The sequence below is a fragment of the Carex rostrata genome, chromosome 10 (assembly GCF_964058835.1).
Source record: "Carex rostrata chromosome 10, lpCarRost1.2, whole genome shotgun sequence".
Classification (NCBI taxonomy): domain Eukaryota; kingdom Viridiplantae; phylum Streptophyta; class Magnoliopsida; order Poales; family Cyperaceae; genus Carex; species Carex rostrata.
The window spans coordinates 6441771-6462642 of record NC_135927.1 but is presented as its reverse complement, the minus strand read 5'-3'; the positions used below and the strand labels follow the sequence as shown (position 1 = coordinate 6462642).

Genomic DNA, 20872 nt, shown 5'->3' with positions numbered 1-20872 from the left:
GGGTCGTGGCACTAATGAAGTAGATCATTTTGGACGGTTTGGATTTGTCGTCTGAAGTCGATTAGATAGGCTTTAAAGTTGGTGTTATATAAACTGAAATGACATTGATGTCATACTAGTCAAACTCAAATAAATTGTCAATACTGTGATATATTTTCCATCAATGCGAACAGGGTGAAAATGAATCTTCCTTAAAATAATAAAATGGTGCAATTACTTTTCTAAAATAGGAAGAAAACAAAAAATCGTATAAAGGCGCATCTCCAGCTTGCTTTATGTTTCGTCTTTAATTTTCCTCTTTCCACAGATCTTTCCTTCTCTCTTTCACAAATATGCTTCTGAGGTACTCCCTCTCTCTCTTTCTCTGTATTGATCAGCGTGATATATATATATATATATATATATATATATATAGTTTTAGTTTCGTATAGCACTTTGGATTCTCAGCATTAAAATTGTAAATTTTCATATTTTCTTTTGTAGTACTCTCAACATGTAGAATTCTGTAGTCCCTTCATTTCTTCACTGGATTTATTTTTTCTGTAAACTCAAATCTATAAATTATAATCAATTATTTTTATTATTTTCGGTGGAAAGAAAATAAATATCAAGTTTAAAATGATTTATTTACAATTTTCTTTATGAAATCATCTAGGAAATTTAAGGAGAATAATATTTTGTTCTTTCTGTTTTCTTGTATAAGTAGGCATGGCTCAATCTCTCTCTCTTGGCATGATAAATCATGGGGCATAAGTTTCTATAATCATGGAAAATCGAGAGCTTTTAGAAAACCATCAATTCAAGCTTCTATATCAGGTAACAGAATTGCTTATAAGTTTTTTTTTTATTTTTTGCCGGAAAATTGCTAATAAGTTTGAACAGAACAGTAGATTCTTGATTATAAGGTGTTACTTTTCTAACCCGGTACAACATTAATCTTTATTGGTTAGATGTTCAATCTTTGAAGGACTTATCAATTCAAGCTTCTATATCAGGTAACAGAATTGCTTATAAGTTTTTTTTTTATTTTTTGCCAGAAAATTGCTAATAAGTTTGAACAGAACAGTAGATTCTTGATTATAAGGTGTTACTTTTCTAACCCGGTACAACATTAATCTTTATTGGTTAGATGTTCAATCTTTGAAGGAGAGAGAGAGCTCATTCCTTGTAATGACAGTATGAATTTATCATATAGCATTTAATTATTCCAATTTAGAATAATCGTAACAATGTTTATCAATCAGCAAATATTAATATTTCAATTTATGGTATTGATGTGTATAGGACTCAATTGAGAAAATCAAACACCAACTGAAATATGTTCACATGACGGCTTCTCCTTATGATACGGCATGGGTCGCCATGGTACCACACCCAAGTTCACATCAAGATCCATGCTTTGATCATTGTCTTGATTGGATATTGCAAAATCAACATGAAAATGGATCATGGGGAAATTCTAATCTTGGTCCTTCTCTTTTAAAAGATAAACTATCTTCAACTTTGGCTTGTGTTCTTGCTCTCAAGAAATGGAGCTGTGGGGAAGAACAAATAAAAAATGGTAACTTTAGAATTTAATTTTGTGTTCCTTTTGAGTTACATCGAACAAGAAATAACTAGATCCCATTAATGCAGGGGTTCGCTTCCTTGTATCAAATATCGGGAGTATTTTTGATGAGCAATTGACTTCTCCCATTGGATTTAATATTATTTTTCCTGGAATGCTCAAATTGGCAACTGAATTCGGACTTAAGCTTCCTTTAGGTGATACGGCTGTTGGTGAAATCCTTTCCCTCCAAAAATTGGAATTACAAAGGTAAAAAATATGTTATTGATTCCATAAAGATAAACAAAAATTCTATAATTTAACTTATCTACTTATATTAGCTTCTCGATCTTTCTTTTTTTTTTTCCACATTTTCTGCATTTTCTTTTCCCTTGATAAATATGGTTTGCACGAGTTTCAGCCTTATTTGTTCATATGAAAGATAAAATAATTAAAAGAAAGAGGTTTTGTTCTCATTGCCAGCTTATCTATTTTTCTTTATATATAGGAATTCTATAAACAATTCTAGAGGGAGAAAAGAGTACATGGCTTATATTGCGGAAGGACTAGGAAGTTTTCTGGACTTCAATAATATTATGAAATTTCAGAGGGCAAATGGGTCAATATTGAATTCTCCTTCGACTACTGCTTATTTATTAACCCAATGTTATGATGATAAAGCTTTTAACTACTTGAGTTCACTTTTACAGCAAGTCGGCTCTACAGGTACATTTATATTCTTTCCTTTCTTGAAAATTATAGTTTTTTTGCTCAAATAAAAAAAAATAATTAATGGACGATGCTTATTTATCTACTTACATTTTTGTTAGTGCCTGCTACATATCCCATGGAGATGCATTCTCATCTTTTCATGGTTGATGCTCTTCAAAACATGGGGATAGCTCGGTTTTTTGGTGATGAAATAAAGATAATTCTAGATAGAGCATATAGGTAATGTTCTAGTTTGAGGCTGATTTTGTTATTTGTACTGTCTAGGGGTAAAAACGGATCTGGCATGGTAATATCTGTCTGAATCCGCTATGTATTCACTTAAGATCAGAATTCGGATAAACGAAATAGATAATTTCCAAGATCTGGATATTTGTTTAGTAGGAAGAAAAGAATCATATTCGGATTCGGATAATTTGCTGGAATCTATGTTATCCCGATACGACATTGATACACCAAGTGATGTATAGGCTTAGTTGGCGCCCTTGAGACGCCCCCGATACACCATTTTAGATTTGGATATCCATTTACCATCCATATTTGTATTCATATCCGCTCATTAGTAGACGGATAAAAATTTGCTATTAGCATTATCCGCTCTGAATTCACTCTGCTTTCAGCCCTAACTGTGTCCTATGGAACGTACTTTAATATTAATAATTTGGCCTTGTAGTTGTTGGTTAGAGAGAGATGAACAGATAATTTCAGATATGGCTACCTCTGCCATGGCCTTTCGCCTTCTAAGAATGAATGGATATGACATCTCTTCAGGTATTTTGCTTAACCTAACAGCTAAGTATATTGCAGAATAAAATATATTGCACTTGCCTTCAGAATAAAATGGATATGACAATATCTCTTCTAAGAATGAGAAGTTTTACTTGGACTAATGATCACTCAAGTTTGTCATAAGACACTAAACTTTGTTATTTGTCACAAATTGATCACTCAAGTTTGATTTTTCACTTTTAATTTAGTCACTCAACTTTGTTATTTGTTCCAATCAAGTCCTTCTATATTTTTTCATTCAAAATCTTTATGCCTATTCCGTTAGTATTTTGGATAGAATATGCCCATTATGTTAATATTTTGGATGGAATGAGTATATTCCGTTAATATTTTGAATGGAATGACAATTCGTGACAAGTAAAACTTGAGTGATCAATTCGTGACAATTGGAAAAAATAATAAAGTTGAGTAACTAAAAAGAGACAAATCAAACTTGAGTGATCAATTCGTGATAAGTAACAAAGTTTAGTGACCTCTACTGAAATTTATCCAAATTAGAAAGTATAATACATGCTTCATGAAATGTACCAAATCTCTTTGCACAAATGAAGAAAGATAAAGTTTAATTTGGAATGTGTACAAATGATTTGTCAGTGTCTTTATTCTTCAGAAATTACTTATGATATGTGGTGATGGCTTCACTCAGGACTTGAACTGTTATATTTTTTCTGACAGATCTGTTAATGAAATTTGAAGAGGCGAGCAGTTTCAATGATTCAATGCATGGATACTTGAGAAATATGAGGCCGGTTATAGAAATATACAAGGCGTCACAAACGAAACTATTTTCAAATGAAGACGTTCTTAACAAAATAAACTTGTGGTCAAGCATTTTATTAAAAGAAGAAGTTTCTACCGAACCAATTTCTCATGACCAAACAGTTTATCAAGAGGTACTGGCCAACTGTACAAAATATAATCTTGATATTTATATTTCATTTATTTTTCATGTTTTGTGTGCATATTCTTTCTCAGATGAAATTTGCTTTAGAATTTCCATTCTATTCTAATATGGATCGAGTTGACCACAAGAGAAGTATAGAGCGGTTCAATTTTGGAAAAATCCGGATGCTCAAAACATCACATATGTAAATCTTTACTTTAACATTCTTCTATATATTGAAAGATCAGAACATAAACCTAGCTTAACAAATTACTCTTATCTCAAATCAGGCCTTGCAGTGCCAATGAGGATGTTCTTAAATTAGCTGTTGGAGACTTCAACAATTGTCAATCTATTTATAGAGAGGAACTAAAGGACCTGAATAGGTAATATACCTGTCAGCTACTATTCAAGCTCACCAAACTATCAAAATTCAAGTAGGAATGCTAATAAAATTTCTCTTCACTATAACAATACTATTTTTTTTTGTGTTCTTTTGTTGACAGTTGGGTGAAACAGTGCAAGTTGAATCAGCTCCAATTTGCGCGTCAGAAACTAACATACTGTTACCTAGCTGGCGCAGCAACATTATTTTCACCAGATGTGTCAGAAGCACGCATTGCATGGTGTAAAGGTTCGGTTTTAGGAACCATAGTAGACGACTTTTTTGACGTTGGAGGATCTATTGAAGAGCTTGAGAGCTTTGTTGCTTTATTTGACAGGTAATACAACTGTTGCACTATTAGTATGAAAAAAATTCAGACCCAATTCAGCCCTTTTTTCTTTCCCTTTCTATTCTTCAAAGCCAAAAATGACAAAATAGGAACAATTACAAATAAAATGTAAAATCTAATACAAACATGCATATGTTATAGAATGACTGATATCTCGAGCTTATTGCTGTACTGGCCTTGCATATAATCCGGGATTCATATCTGCTTCTTTTTGTCTATGCAAACATCCATCATCTCCACCATATGTCGACACTTGAGTTATAACTAACCAGATCTTTCTATCCAGGGGCAACAACAGAACTCTACCCCCCACCCACAAAAAAAAAAGGTCCAAAAAATTGTTTCTGTATTGTTTCTGCTATTCTGTGACCATCCTTATATATTCAAATCAAGAGAAATGTGCAAATTCTTTGTTACATACATACATCTATCTTATTTGTGGTATTATTTTATATTACAAAATTTTGACCACATTCATGGAAAAATTCCATCACTGCCTCTGTAATTAGTATTATTGCTATTACTTTCCGATACTGAAAAATTATAGCAGGCAGGGGTTGCAACCATAGAAGGAAAAATCAGATTTGGAATCGGAATCGGTCTTTGGACAGTGGAATTAGAATCGGGTGAATCGATCGGAATCGGCCAAATTGGATCGGAAACTCAAACTTTTTTCCATAAACTTGTTTTATACTAAAAAATAGGAAAAAATAATAAAAAATAATTTGTCAACAATTTACGTTTAAACAAATAATTACAATTAAATAATCCACTATTATAATATAATACAAGCATTTTAACATTTATATTTACATGTAATTATGTATTTTAGCAACAAAAGATAGCATAATGTGGTGGTAGTTGGTTTGGTTCATAACCAAGAGATCCTTGGTTCGAGTCATGCTGCACGGAAATTTTTTTGGAGATTCGTATGATTGGAATAAAACCGTTTCAGCTGACATTTGACTGGAATAGAACCATTTAGTCCAAAATTTGACTGGAATCGGACCGTTTCGACCTAAATTGGATGAAACATTCACATACAGTGTAACTCGGCCTAAAATCGGATCGGTACTATAGTAGGAATAATCGGCTGATACCGATCCCGATCCGGATCGGTATTGGCCGACCCCGATCCGATCCTGAGCCGATCCTCACGTAGCAAATCATAAAGAAAAAAAAAAAAAAAACCCGATCCTGAGCCGATCCCGATCCTGATCCGATACCCCGATCTCGTATCGGTATCGGCAAGGACCAATCCCGATTCCAATACCGATAATTCCTACTATGATCGGTACAGTCCGATTCCGGTCCGGAACGGCCGATATTTTCTTCTATGGTTGCAACAGGTGGATCAGGTCGAGTATGAATTTCATGGATCTTGAATGTCGTCAGGCTTAGTTTGTCTCAGGTTCATGTTGATTCAGATGCAGAGTTAGTCAGGTTTAGGTTTTATAGTTTGTGGGTGGAGTTATTTTGAGCTTGCCGGGCTGCCAGGTTCAGGTTGTACTGGTCATAATCAGTATGGTGCTTTGGGGTCAATTTAGTTTGAAACTAGAACTTCAAATGATTTCTCAAATTTATGCGAACATTATCCCCGTAATTTAAGATGTATCAACCATGGTTCCGGAAATCGGCCGATTCTGAGTCAACTCGGAATCGGGCGGGACCGGGCCGAGTTTCACCCGAGTCTCACGCCTATGCGAGTTTTTCGGCAAAACTCGGATGAACAGTGCTTGATTCGGCCGAGTCAAGCCGAGTTACACCGAGTCAACCGAGTTTTACTCCGAGTTGATCCGATTCAAAGAAAAAATGGCAGATTCTCACCAATTTCGACCGAGTCTCACCTGACTTTGATGTCGTAGGGTGACTTGGACCGCATGGAGGCTTGAAGAAAGGCTGAACAAGGAGTTTGAGACAATTCTCTTCTATTTGAGGCCAATTCCGCATCTTTTATGTGTCAATTTGGGTTTATCATTGTCGATTTGAGAAAATTTGTTCGATTTGGGACAAAAGAAAGGAAGAACTCTGTGAGGAAGAAAGAAAAATGTATACATTTTTATAAATGAACTTGGTTTAATAGACCAATAGGTTTAGACGTGGAAAAGGATTTGGTCCACAGTGGACCAGTGGCAACAAAAAAAAATGAGTTGAAAATACATTTAGTCAAACAAAATATTCATTAAAGTAGAATCTCAAAGATCAATTGGCACATGGAATTTGCTCCTCAGCATACTATTCTTTGGAAACTCAATTATAAAATTAATTTGAACTATCATATAAATTGAGAAATTATTATAATATGAATTGAGAAACTATCGGATAAAATTCATTCAAATTGTAATAATATGAACAAGTGAGAAATTATTATAATATTTATTTTACTTAAATATAATTATTAATATTAAACAATAATTGTCATGTTTATTCATACTTGATTCTAGCTAGATATCTTTAAGTTGTATGATTGTAATAATATCGTTGTCAAAATTAATTATGGAATTACAATGATTAATTTAATCGTTTAATAATTGCTAATTAATTTAATCATTTAATAATTGCTATCCATATTTTTTTGTATTTAATTTAATCATTTAATAAATTCTATCCATATTCTTTTGTATTGTATTGATGCTCACCTTATAAATTTTTCTTTTATCAATTTTTCCTATATTTTAGCTACAAAACAAGCTTCTGCCAAAAAAATCCGAATTTTCGATCTGATTATTCCGATTCCGACCGATTCATCCGATTCCAATTCCACAGTCAAGTATCCAATTCTGAGTTTCAGAACCATGGTATCAACAATCTCTTGTCAGGATAGTTTGGGATTAGAGTCCAACCAGGCTTAGTCGGTTTGGCTTTTTGCGACTGTCAGATTAGGTAAGGGTTTGCGTTGTCTTTCTTTCTTTATTCTTTTCTGGGGTGAATGGTTTCCAAGGGTTGTTGGGTCCTTAGATCAGGTCATGTTTTGCCATCTATAAGGAAGGCATTAAAGACCTGTGCATGGAGACATAAATTAATTGGTATTCTGTTTATTTTTTCTTTGTTGTAAAGGTGGGATGGAAAGTGCAGAAAAGAATTCTACAGTGAGCAAGTACAGATCATTTATATGGCTATTGATGGCTTTATAAATGAGCTTGCAACCAAGGCTTTTACATTGCAAAATAAAGACATTACCGAACATCTAGTGAAAATAGTAAGATCTCATGTTTAAATATATAACAGAATACAGATAACGTATTGTTATACCACTGTTGTTGTTACATGTTCTTTGCATGTGGTTGTAGTGGCTGAGATTGCTAAGATCTATGATGACTGAAGCAAGGTGGCAGAGAAATAAATCAATACCAACATTGGAAGAATATATGGAAAATGGTTCAGTATCCTTCGGACTTGGGCCCATAATTCTCCCAGCTTTTTATTTTGTGGGCCTGAAGATTACTGACGAAATATTAAAACATGACGAGTCTGATCATTTGTTAAGACTTGTTAGCACATGTGGTCGTCTCGTAAACGACATCCGTGGTGTTGAGGTATTTTTCTTTTACTGTTTTCTTTATCCATTTTCTCTGTTATTTTGAATGTGGAACTAATAATTGTTTATTTCCACTTGAACTGATATTTTTTTCAAATACAGAGAGATGGAAAAGAAGGGAAATTAAATAGTGTGTCTCTACGTATTCTGAATTCTGGTAATTCCCTTTCCATAGAAGAAGCAGAAAAAGATGTGAAGAAGTCAATTGATGACACCAGGACAGAGTTACTGAAACTAGTGCTCAAAGAGGGAACTGCAGTTCCAAAGCCTTGCAAAGAGCTATTCTGGAAAATGTATAAAATTCTTCACTCATTCTATATGAACACAGACGGGTATAGTTCACCTAAAGAAATGGTTAGTGCAGTTAATGCAGTATTTAATGATTCACTTAATGTTTAGGTTAGATCTGCAAATGATACTTTTATGTACAATTCAGCTTGTATCACTCTTGAAAATATTTCTGATGTTGGAAGCTTATAAATTCAGATAAGGATAGTTAAAGTGGGCCCCTTTTATTCTAAGTAGGCCTAAATTTTTTATAGCTCGGTTGGGACTTCATTCTTGCAGGGATATGCACTCATAGATGATGTTCAGCAAGTTGGGTAGGATTAAATTTTAAACTCTGTTAAGGAAGAGATGTTTGACAACAAGAAATTAAGAAAGTGGATGCTTATCCTTCTTAAGAAGCCTCATTGGTTAAGTCATGTGGAATGACTCTTTAAAAGTTGAGAAAAGCTTAAAAATATAGGCAAAAGGAGGCTTAAAAAGTGGTTTTAAGCTTTACAAAAGAGTAGGTGTTTGACAAAGTTAAGACTTCTTAATTTTCAAAGAAGCTCTAAGAAGCTCTAAGGAGAGTGTGCCGAACACTACCCTACAGACTTCCATTGGTTATAGTTATTTCTGGAAGTAGAGTTTGAGAATAATTCACTAAAGCAAAAATAGTCTTTCATGATTCATTTAATCAATTTGAACGAGATTTATAATTATATCATTATCATGTTTGATGAATAATTCTGAATATTTTCAAAGTAAAAAAAGATAAATAATTTTGAAATATCATCAATCATTTTTGCATAAGACTTTGTGCTGATCGTAAAAAATACATCAACTATTGTGCGCACAGTATTTCGAAAACACATTTATAATTCAAAATGTGCGTTTGTTTGTTTTCTTAAGCAATACAAAAGGTCGCATCATCTGTAGAACTAAGAAATATTCTTCAATGTATATTCAGTATATTCTGATAAACTTACATGTGCTATTTCAATAAATATTTCTCAAAAGCATATTTAATACTTTCACGTAAATTTATTTGTGCAAATTTTAAACGATAAATCAAATATTGTGCAAACATTTTGCTGGAATGTATTTATAGTATATTTTTTTTGCAGCTATATGTGGTTGTGATAAATTGAGCCGCCTTTTTTAGACCCGAGAATTACCGAAACTAATAGAAAATAGGGTTATTATAATTTTTTCCACCTATCCATCTCTCATTTCATCCTCCAACTAACTAACTCTATTTTAAATATAATTATTATTTTTAACAACTTTTATTTCTTTCATCTTTCTCTTTTCCTCTTTCACCTCCATCTTTCTCTTCCACCTCCATCTTCTTCTCCCACCTCCCTCTCACACCTATGCCTCCACCTTTCTCTCCCACCTCCGCCTCCCACCTCCCACTCCCACCTCTACCTCTACTTCCCTCTCCCACCTCCGCCTCTGTTCAATACGTACTAATTTGGTACCTACGTCCTCCACACCCACACACACTCGTTTTATTTCTTTTCTCTAATGAATGATGTACAAGAGAGGGAGAGAAGAATATACAGAGAAAGAGAAAATAATCTTAGAAACAATCTTCTAAAAGCAGGAAATAAATAACTTAGAAATAAATCAGAAATAAAGGAAAGTAATCTGTCTATTATTTGAATTTGAAAAAGAAACGATGCTTCAAACTCAATATATAACAAAATTGCGATCAAAGAGAAATACACTTCTTAATACTCTCTATACAAAATTGTTGCGAACAAAGAACCAGTGGCAGCAGAGAACAAAGAAGAACCAACATCGTTTGAGTCTTTTCTTAGGAGAAACTGGCTGTGGCCACCCCAGTCAAAGCCAAGGCGGACCCCTAGGGGCCATCCTGAGCCAAAGCCCTACATCCGTAGGACCAAGCGTCAGTCACCTCTTCTAAAATTCGAGCCTTCCTGATTGTTTACTCTTTATTAATTAATTTTTACTCTTTATTAGTTTTTCCAATTTTTTTGTTAAGTCTGTATTATCTTTTATTTTGTGTTATGTGAAAACTTTTATCATTGTTTAATATATTATGATTTTGTATGATCTGTTGTTCAATATTATCATTGTAATAATTTTGTATCATTGTTTAAATGCAATTTATTTATTTCAGTTTAAATATTAAATGCAAAACTTAAAAATAAAAAAAATAAAAGGCATTTGAAAAATCTGGAATCTGAAAAATCTGAAATTTGGAATTTGAAAAATCTGAAAAATCAAGAAAACCTTAGGTTTTTATTAGGTGGGATGGCGAAACAAACTAAGAAAATATTTTATTATTTAATCTGAAAGTGAAGAATCGAACCTAAAAAATTAAAAAGAAAACCGTAAATATTCACCCGTAGAATCACTTTTATATTTTTTATTAGCGAGGCACATTAGCAATTTATTTATTTAAGTAAAAAAAACTACCTCAAATGATTCTACACGGATATTTAATTAAATATTCGTGAAGAAATGGTTCTATACGGATATTTAATTAAAAACAGTGATTTTCAATTGATTTTACATTTTTTGAAAAAATTTTACTATTTTTTTAGATAATTAGAAAATCACTTGATCTGAAAATTCTGGATCATCCAAAAACAGTGATTTTCAATAAATCTAAAAAAATAGTAAAAAAAATTTCAAAAAATGTAAAATTTGGTCTCCAAACACATATTAATATGGAGAACAAGAGGAACGGTTCGGATCGACCGTTAGGATTCGAAAACTCGAATATAGAGCTGTAGCACGGTAATAAATCGTAATATGCATAGTACCATAGACTCACTCATATCTATATATATGTATATATATGTATCTATATATAGGCTGTGGCTAATTTGCTGCCGGCAGCATTTCTGCCGGCGGTGCTGCCACTGTTTTTTCTATTTTTTGATGTTCAAACGACAAATCTAAACCGTTAGATGTTTAATCTATATTATAATCTACTTGGAGACCAAATTTTACATTTTTTGGAATTTGTTTACTATATATTAAGCTGGTTTGAAAACCGCTGATTTCAATACTGCAGAAATTTACTGAAATCAGCGGTTTTCAAACCAGCTTAATATATAGTAAAAAAATTCCAAAAAATGTAAAATTTGGTCTCCAAGTAGATTATAATATAGATTAAACATCTAACGGTTTGGATTTGTTGTTTGGACATCACACGGCTAAATATAGCCCCGGCAGCACCTCTGCCGAAATGCTGCCAGCAGCAATTTAGACAAACCCCTATATATATATATATATATATATATATATATACACACACATACATATATAGAGAGATTGGCTAATATCAAATCTAGTGTTCCTGAGGTCTCGTTCAACTAAGTCATTTTTCAATTTTCATAGTCGAAAAATTCTATCCAAACCATTAGTGCTTGGAGACCAAATTTTACATCTTTTTTTATGTTTTTATTATTTATTAAGCCACTTTGAAAATTGGTGATCCAACAGTGGCTTAACCAAACATTAAAACCAGACTAGACCATTAGATCAACAATTTTCAATGTGGCTTAATATATGTGTTTGGAGACCAAATTTTAAATTTTTTGGAAATTTTTTACTATTTTTTTAGATTTATTGAAAATCGTTGTTTTTTATGGTCCAGATTTGTCTGAAAAGCAACAATTTTCAATAAATCTAAAAAAATAGTAAACAATTTCCAAAAAAAATGTAAAATTTTGTCTCCAAACACACATACTAGAAAGATGTAAAAATGTAAAATTGTAAAATTTGGTCTCCAATTACCATGTACTACAAAGAACATTCATTTATAGATAAAATATCTTATAATTTAGATGTACTAGAAATACAATGAAGCGTGTTTTAGACATGACTTTTTGCGGATGTAAGAAAAAATTAAGTTATTTCTTGCGTTATTGAAAAAATAAAAATGCTTTCGATCTGAGTTATTGATATTGGTTCAAAAGTCACTTTTTAGTAAAGAAAGAAATTATCATGATCCTTCTTGTACATTTAAATTATAAGATACTTTATCTATTTCTTTAGAAGTGATTTTTAGGAATATATTAAAATAAATGGAGTATTTTAAAATTTATATGTGCTAGAAGCGATAATTTCTTAATTTACCTACAAGTGACTTTTGAAACAGGATCAATAACTCAGATCAAAAGTATTTTTAATTATTTCCGATAACACATCAAAAAATCATCTAATTTTATTTTACAACCGGAAAAAATCATGCCTGAAAAATATTTCATAGTGCTTATAGTATATTTAAATTAAACATACTTTATCTATTTTTTTTTATGTTGCTTCTAACATATTCAAATTATAAGTTGTTCATTCTATTTTTTTAAATTATTAAAAACCAATTAAAATTCAACATTGAATCTTGAATATCTGAGATTTTTTATTGTCCGCCATTTCAAATGACAGACGCTAAAAATGTGTCCATCATATGACATTGCGGACGTGCTAAATTTTGAATTTTCATAATTAAGTGGTTTTTTGGACGATAGTATTTTCAAATATTTCGGCTTTATATATACAAAGTTTGGACTCTAATATTTTATTTATTTTTAATAGATACATATTAACTTTTTTAATATATACAAAATAATATGTTTTTTGGGGTCTGAGGCAGTCACCTTGGCTGCCCAACATCAGGGCCGGCCTTGTATATATATACATATATGAGTAGGGTTAAAATGCACCATTGGTTTTGTGCCCCAACCATACTCCACGTCTCTATCTCTGTTTACAAAGTTCAAATAGTCGATCCGAACCGCTCAACATGTTATACATATTAAAATGTATTTAGCGACCAAATTTTATATTTTTTGGAACTTTTTTACTATTTTTTAGATAGGTACAAAATCACTGCATCTTGACTGTCCAAAGACAGTGATTTTGTACCTATCTAAAAAAATAGTAAAAAATTTCAAAAAATATAAAAATTGGTCTCTAAGCACATTTTAATATGTATAACATGTTGAGCGGTTCGGATCGACTTTTTGAACTCTTTAAACGGAGATAGAGACGTGGGGGTATTGTTGGGGCACAAAACCAATGGTGCATTTTAACCCCATAGAGAGAGAGAGAGTGAGAGAGAGAGGAGAGAAGGGTTTCAATACCTGATGTCTTTCATATCTCATTATACCACTTATTGTATATTTCCGTTTTTAAAGTTCAAATTGTATATTCGACTGCTCAAAAATTATAAAATTTCATCCTCAAATATATTTTAGTATGTATATCATATTGAACAGTTCAGATCGACATATTAAACTTTGAAAATAAAAATATAAAATATAAGAGGAGATGTAAAAAATCTGGTTCCAAATCAAATAACGCATGTACCAAATGGCCACCAGTTGTACACTATCACAGCCACACACTAAAAAAACAACATATGTTCTTATCAGTATCAGAAAACCCACAACAGCATCTGTACATATCAATACCCGTAAAGAAAAGCCCGTATTAAATGGGAAAATGACAGCACCAATAGAAGCCAAAGCCAGGAAAATACCACACTAACAAAATTATACCGGCAAAACTAAAAGAAACGAAAACAACGTATCTGTTCTTGTCATCTGAAATCTGATTCTTATCAGAAAAAATAAGAGGCAAGAAAAAGGCCACCCAAGTTCCACAAAGCAAAATATCTTATTCTCATCATTTTGTTGTTTCCTCTGTAATCAGGTTGGAACCCGCTAAGGAATTAAGGTAATCAGGTTGGGAAAGAGGAGGGTTCAAATGCACCCAATTTTTTGTGCACCCAAATGCACCCTATCTTTCAAATTTCTTTTCTCAGTTTTCAAAGTCCGAATAGTCAATCCGAACCATTAGATGCGATCTATATATTAAGATGTGCTTGGAGACCAAATTTTACTTTTTTTGGAATTTTTTTACTATTTATTAAGCCACTTTGAAAATCGCTGATTTTACATTTTCTGGACCATTGGATCAGCGATTTTCAAAGTGGTTTAATAAATAGTAAAAAAATTTCAGAAAATATAAAATTTGGTCTCCAAGCACATCTTAATATATAGATCGTATCTAACGGTTCGGATTGACTATTTGGACTTTGAAAACGGAGAAAAAGGATTTGAAAAATAGGGTGCATTTGGGTGCACAAAAATTTGGGTGCATTTGAACCCTCCTCTTTGCGAAAACCCTAGAAAAGGCTGAACAGCTTTTATAAAACAAAAAAAAGGAGAACAAAAGGGATATTTTAAAACCCTAGATTTACTCTTCGATAAAAATAAACAACAAAAAGAAAAACGGATTATCCGCTTCAAATCTGACTCAGATAAACAGATCCGGATAATTTTGCGAATCAGATGCGGATATTTTTGATATGTCAAATCTGCTCCGTATCCGACTCAGATAAACAGATCCGGATAATTTTGCGAATCAGATGCGGATATTTTTAATATGCTAAGAATTCATCCGGATTCGGATGGTAACTGGGAAACGGAGCGGATATAAAAGAGCGGATATCCGTTTATATCTGCGAGAGTAACAGCGCATCCCTTGCGGGCATCCATGTCCGTTTGAATTTTTGTTTTGTCTTCATCTCAATGTTATATAGAGTTGTCAGTTAACTTTTAACTTCAATAGTGGGACTACAAATACTCACCGTCCGGATCGCTGCATAGCATGCATTGATTGCTTTTGCTTTCTAACTTTTCCACTTTCCCCTGCTTAATTTTTTCAAACTTTTCACTAAGGCTGCTCTTCTCCATTCATTTCTAACCCTCTCTTCTCCATTTCTTTACCTCTTTTTTATTTTACTTTTTTCTTTTCTTTTCTAATTTATTTTTCCTGATTTTAAAATTTTCTTAATTGATATTTATATCTTAAATTTATATAATTCAATTATCCGACCATTATTTGTTTTATATCCGTATTCGAATCCGTATCTGTGGACTATCCGTTCCGTATCCGTATCTGTTTAAAACGGATTTGGTTTTGAATTTTGATATCCGTTTACTATCTGTATCCGTATTCGTATCCGCTCATTATCCGACAGTTGCGGATATGATATCAGCATTATCCGCTCCGTATCCACTCCGTTTTCACCCCTAGCTAGAAGTTATCGAAAGAGGGGAAAAAAAGAAAAAAAAAAGTGAATACAAATAAAGAAAGAAAATAAATAGAAAAGGCCCAAGAGAAAAGAACAACACAGACGGCCCAAAGACAAGGAACTGGAATTATGATTGGGACAGAGAAAATAAAATTGAAGGTAGCCGGAGCCCAAAACAGAATCAAAATGAAAAGAGGTCGGTCCAAAAGAGAAAAAAATTTAAGACTGGAGTTCAAGAAACAGAAATAACAGAATTTGAAGAAAATAAAGAAGAAGAAAAAACAAAAGAGTTAGATTTACACCTTGAATCAATAAGTTTGGCTAATTAATATATCAACATTAAACTAACTTTAGCTTAGATATTTTACATTTAACTAATACATAGCACCTCCAGATGCAGCTTGCTAGATTTACACGTTATTCCCACTACTACAGAATAAGTGATTGTACACGGACATAAACAGGAGAGCTATACGAATTTTCTACCGTGTAGAATGCGAGGGTGTAGAAATTCCTGAATATTTACACAAGGATATTTACCCGTGTGCGATTATCGAGAGCTACACGGATTATTACATAAACAACCGTGTACAAACGCTTGCGAGCGTCGCTCTCAAAATAACCGAAATACACGAATTATTACATAAGCAGCCATGTACGATTACTCTTTCTACACGGACATTTAGCTAAATATCCGTATACGATTACTCTTTCTACACGGATATTTAGCTAAATGTCCGTGTAGCTCTCTTATTTATTTATTTATTTATTTTATGTTTAAATATCTTTCTACACGGATTTTAGTTAAATATCTGTGTAGAATTATTTTTTTTCCAATTTTTTTTTAATGTTTAAATACCTTTCTACACGGACTTTAGTTAAATGTCCGTGTAGAATCGTCCTTTTTTCCCTTTTTTTTTTTTTTTTTTTTTGCTGGCTAGCCTCCAATTTTGCTAGTCATTTAAAATTATAATTCCAAAACAAAGAAACATTAAACAGAGACCTTTTAAATTCAGAATTCCAAAACTATACAACATTATAAATAATTTATGTACACTAAATTATACAAAATTATACAAATCTATATTGAGCAGTACAAAATTTAAATTGAAACCACCTTGCCCACATACATCTGACATTGTCGATCTGCTCCTTGGTGTAACACTTTTGCTTTGGTTCATACTACAATTATAATTTGGTATTAGTTAGTAACAAGAAAAGATAGAAGATTACAATTCATGCAACATATATATATACAAAGTCTTTTGTACATGCAATCTCATGTGATAAAACATAACATATACTCCTCATGATCCAATACAATGTTTATATAAAAGTTATATCCTTACCACTTAGTAACCACATGATCAAGCTTTGGCTCAAATTGCCAAAATGCTTGGCTATTATCTAGTTTGGACCGAAATTTCATACAAACTAAGGCATATTAGATCGAACATATCAAAAAAGAGTATGCATGTGATCCATGACATGATATCTCTTGGTTAAAGATCTCCAACATATTGCATCTCCAAATGACATTCATCAACATATATGTGCATACATAATAGAGAATAAAAATTCTCAGTTAAAATTTTCGTTCAAAATTATAAGAAAATATTTATACATAAAATTAATTGAATCTGTATAACTTTTACACGAACCACTGAAAATCAATTTCATAAAAAAAAAAATATTGCATATTATATGAATTTATTATTGCTCTGATATCAAATGTGTTGTTCGTGCAATAATCTTTTTCGTCTATTTGATTAATTTGCAAAAACATATAATTATTGCATTTTACAATTTCTTCTATTTTTTAAAGATATGTAGATTCAAGTCAAATGGAATTGCATTATGGAATACTTGGACTGAAGAAATCATGAAGACTCTTATCAAGAACATAAATTGTAAAAATCAGAAGCTTAGGAAAGTAAACTTGAGGCTGTTTAAACAGGGACAAACATTACTAAAATGTTGGTAAAACGTTGTAACGTTTTTAGCACATCTTGATCAAAACGCAGAAGGAATCTAAAATGTTGGTAACGTTTATAGAAACGTTATAACGTTTTAGGATTGTCAGAACTACTGAAGCACAACTGTACAGAAACAACTTGAAACATTGTAACGTTTGAGGAATGTCAGAACGTTAAGAACTGTTGTATCAAATTCAAAATCAAGTCACAAACGTTATAACGTTTATAGAAATGTTATAACGTTTTAATTAATTCTGAGCTTCAAAAATTCCTATTTTTGATCAAGATTTTTACAGTGCAAAACGTTATGGAAATGTTAGATAATCGTTATAACGTTTTGGATCGATTAGTTGAGCTGTTAGAAAATTGAAAACCTAAAATCGCATTATGAGATAAAATGTTGTGACGTTTTAGCTCAAACAGCTCATTTTTGAGCTGACTCTATAAATAAGGGATTGGGCTTTCTTCCCAATCTATCTCGGCCGACCCTAATCTTCTAAAAAGCGATTTTCTGAGAGTTTAGCTTACTCCATTGTTGTGAGAGCTTAAAACTTCAAAATTTCTCAAACAACCTCAAATCCACTTCACTAATCTCAAATTAGATTATGTTAGAGTGATCTATTGAGTGTTTCTCTTGAGTAGCTTGAACTAAGAGACCTTGTTCTCATCTCTTTGAGTTGGCTGTTTGACTTCTCGTTTGGTGTGTAAGAGCTCAACGGTTCACAAGTTGTAATCCTTTCGTATTGCATAATAGAAAGGCACACCACTCAAGGTTGCGAAGCCCCGGAGACGTAGGCCTTTGTTTTGTCGAACTCCGTTAACATCCCGCGTGTCAAATTTCTCTAAACTCATCTATTTACTTTCAATTGCAATTTAATTTCAGTTTTTGTGCAATTAGAGGTGCACTTAGTATAACAAAATGATAGTCTTAATAATTCATGACGTGTTTTGCAATTAAAAAATACAAGCAATCCAGAATCCGTAAATACAAAATAAAATAGCAAAGTAATTTAAATTTTACAGTTCGGAAGTGCAAACATCTTTAGGCGGAAGCATTACTACTGATGATGGAGACCTTAGGCGTTTTCTTTACTTCTCACTTTCAAAGATCTCAGATCCAGCCTCCTTATGCGTAGAAATCAGATCAACATTCAAAACACAGAGAAAGTGTGTTAATTGATCAAAACAACGCTAGAAGGAGAAGACCTTTTATATAACCAAAACTCTAAAATAACATTTCTACACGGTTCTTTACTAAACGTCCGTGTAGCTCTCTCAATACTTTCTACACTGTTATTTAAACATAAAACTGTGTACAATTTCTACATTTCTACACGGCTCTTTATATAAAGGTCCGTGTAGCTCTATCAAGCTTTCTACACTGTTATTTTAAAAAACATCCGTGTACAATTCCTATCTTTCTACACGGTTCTTTAATAAATATCTGTGTAGCTCTCTCAAGGCTTTCTACACTATTATTTAAACAATAATCCGTGTACAATTTCTAATAAACGTCCGTGTAGCTCTCTCAATGCTTTCTACACTGATTCTTTAATAAATATCTGTGTAGAGATCCCATAGATATTTCTACACAACTCTTTGCTGCACACAAAAAAAAATCTCTTTTGTGTCTTACAAAGTTTCTTCCATTTTGATCTTTTTTCGATATTTGAATTTCATTAATCATTTAATTAAATTTAAACATCTCATAATTATGCTCATAATTATATATCTCATGTTTAAGTAGAGAAACTCATTTATTAGTCATGTCACACATGTCAAGTAAATCTATGAGCTAGCATTTCTAATTAATTCTTTCACTACTATAGAATAAGTGATTGTACATGGACATAAACAGGCGAGCTACACGGATTTCTTGCCGCGTGGAATGCGAGGGTGTAGAAATTCCTGAATATTTACACACGAATATTTACCCGTATGTGATTATTGAGACCTACACGGATTATTACATAAACAGCCGTGTACAATTGCTTGACAGTGGCACTGTAACACCACGTAATGGAAGTACTATATTAAAGTACAATGAAAATAATTTAGATATCATTCTTCTTACATTAATTAAATAGCTTAGTTTAATAAGAATGCAAAATAGGCACCTTGAATAGAATTGGTGTAGTCCGAAAAAATTCAGCACGATTAGAATATCATATATGTTAATTACAGACCATCAGAAAATATATAAAAAAAATATACGAAATATTGACGTTCAACAAAACAACTTTCAATATATTTAATAACAATATTATCAACATACAAGATGTATGTAGATTTATCTAATGAAATAAATTATAAATGTCATCTTAATTAACAAGATATCAACCGTAACGGCAAATAATTATAATATAGTATTAACTAAAACATATAAATTAAGAAACATTATAGCAGCGTCGGTAAGACAAACACAGAGCGACTAAACATTAAGAAATCACAAAAGAGAATTTGAAGCGTGGGTTTCAGATTTTAGTATAATATCTCTTCATAATTAACTTCCCAAGATAACCGCCTTACACATAGCGTCTTTTCCTTTGTAAATAGCGACTTTTCCTATTATCAAATTAGTTCGTCTGTTACGTGCATGCCTTCTCTCTCCTTTTATCACAGAAATTACCATCTCCTTTATTTTATATTTATTTCTCTGCCGCTTCATTTCCCTGGTTTGATTGCAAAACGACAAACTTGGGCTTTTATTTTATTCACTGCCACACATTCTTTTGTGCCAAATTCTATAAACTAAATTCCTCTCTTAAACCCCAAAAATTACAATCTTGCTAAACCGAGTTGAATCTTCCATGGTCTAAAATATTTCTTCTATAAGGTACTCCATTTAAACCATGATATTTTATTTATATAATTGTTGTATAAATTTCATTGATTAAAATATGTTAGATTATGTTAGATTGATATATTTAACTAGAGTAATTTTCTACACAAAAGGTATAAAAGATTTCTTCATTCCATGCATAAATTAATTTATTAGAATATGTTAGATTGTAATATTAGTTAAAATAGGTTATGTTATTAATTATTATACTCATCGATTTGATTCCTCTATTTTGTCATATTTATATAATCTTTATATTATACTTATTTATTTGATAAGAATTTCTGAGAGTTATATAATTTCTGAAATTATTTATTTATTAGGATGTATTATATTATTTGATAAAATCTCTTAGTAATCAGTAATGATTTCAATATATAGTCAGTATTTCCTAAAATTTAATAATTAAATTACATAGTTCCAATTATTTCTTGAATGATAATTATATCTTAAAACAGTATATTGTGTGTATGTCAGAATTGTCGGA

At 31.9% G+C, this 20872-nt stretch overlaps 1 protein-coding gene across 5 annotated transcripts; it reads left to right on the top strand.

Moving 5' to 3' along the window:
* Positions 1–201: 201 nt before the first annotated feature.
* On the top strand, positions 202–8720 carry LOC144561091 (ent-kaur-16-ene synthase, chloroplastic-like). Of its 5 annotated transcripts, none has more exons than XM_078310308.1 (16): positions 202–343; positions 707–816; positions 951–995; positions 1130–1176; positions 1285–1561; positions 1636–1816; positions 2055–2272; positions 2377–2497; positions 2949–3046; positions 3740–3957; positions 4040–4152; positions 4238–4333; positions 4454–4669; positions 7739–7880; positions 7972–8217; positions 8322–8720. In XM_078310308.1, exons 1-16 carry the CDS (start codon positions 333–335, stop codon positions 8616–8618), a joined length of 2436 nt encoding a protein of 811 aa, XP_078166434.1. In that variant the 5' UTR covers positions 202–332; the 3' UTR covers positions 8619–8720. The 5 variants fall into 5 exon arrangements, with proteins under 5 accessions (XP_078166434.1, XP_078166435.1, XP_078166433.1 ...); XM_078310309.1 differs by having other exon boundaries at positions 233–343; positions 704–816; positions 1130–1167; XM_078310307.1 differs by having other exon boundaries at positions 233–343; positions 704–816.
* The last annotated feature ends 12152 nt before the right edge of the window (positions 8721–20872 follow it).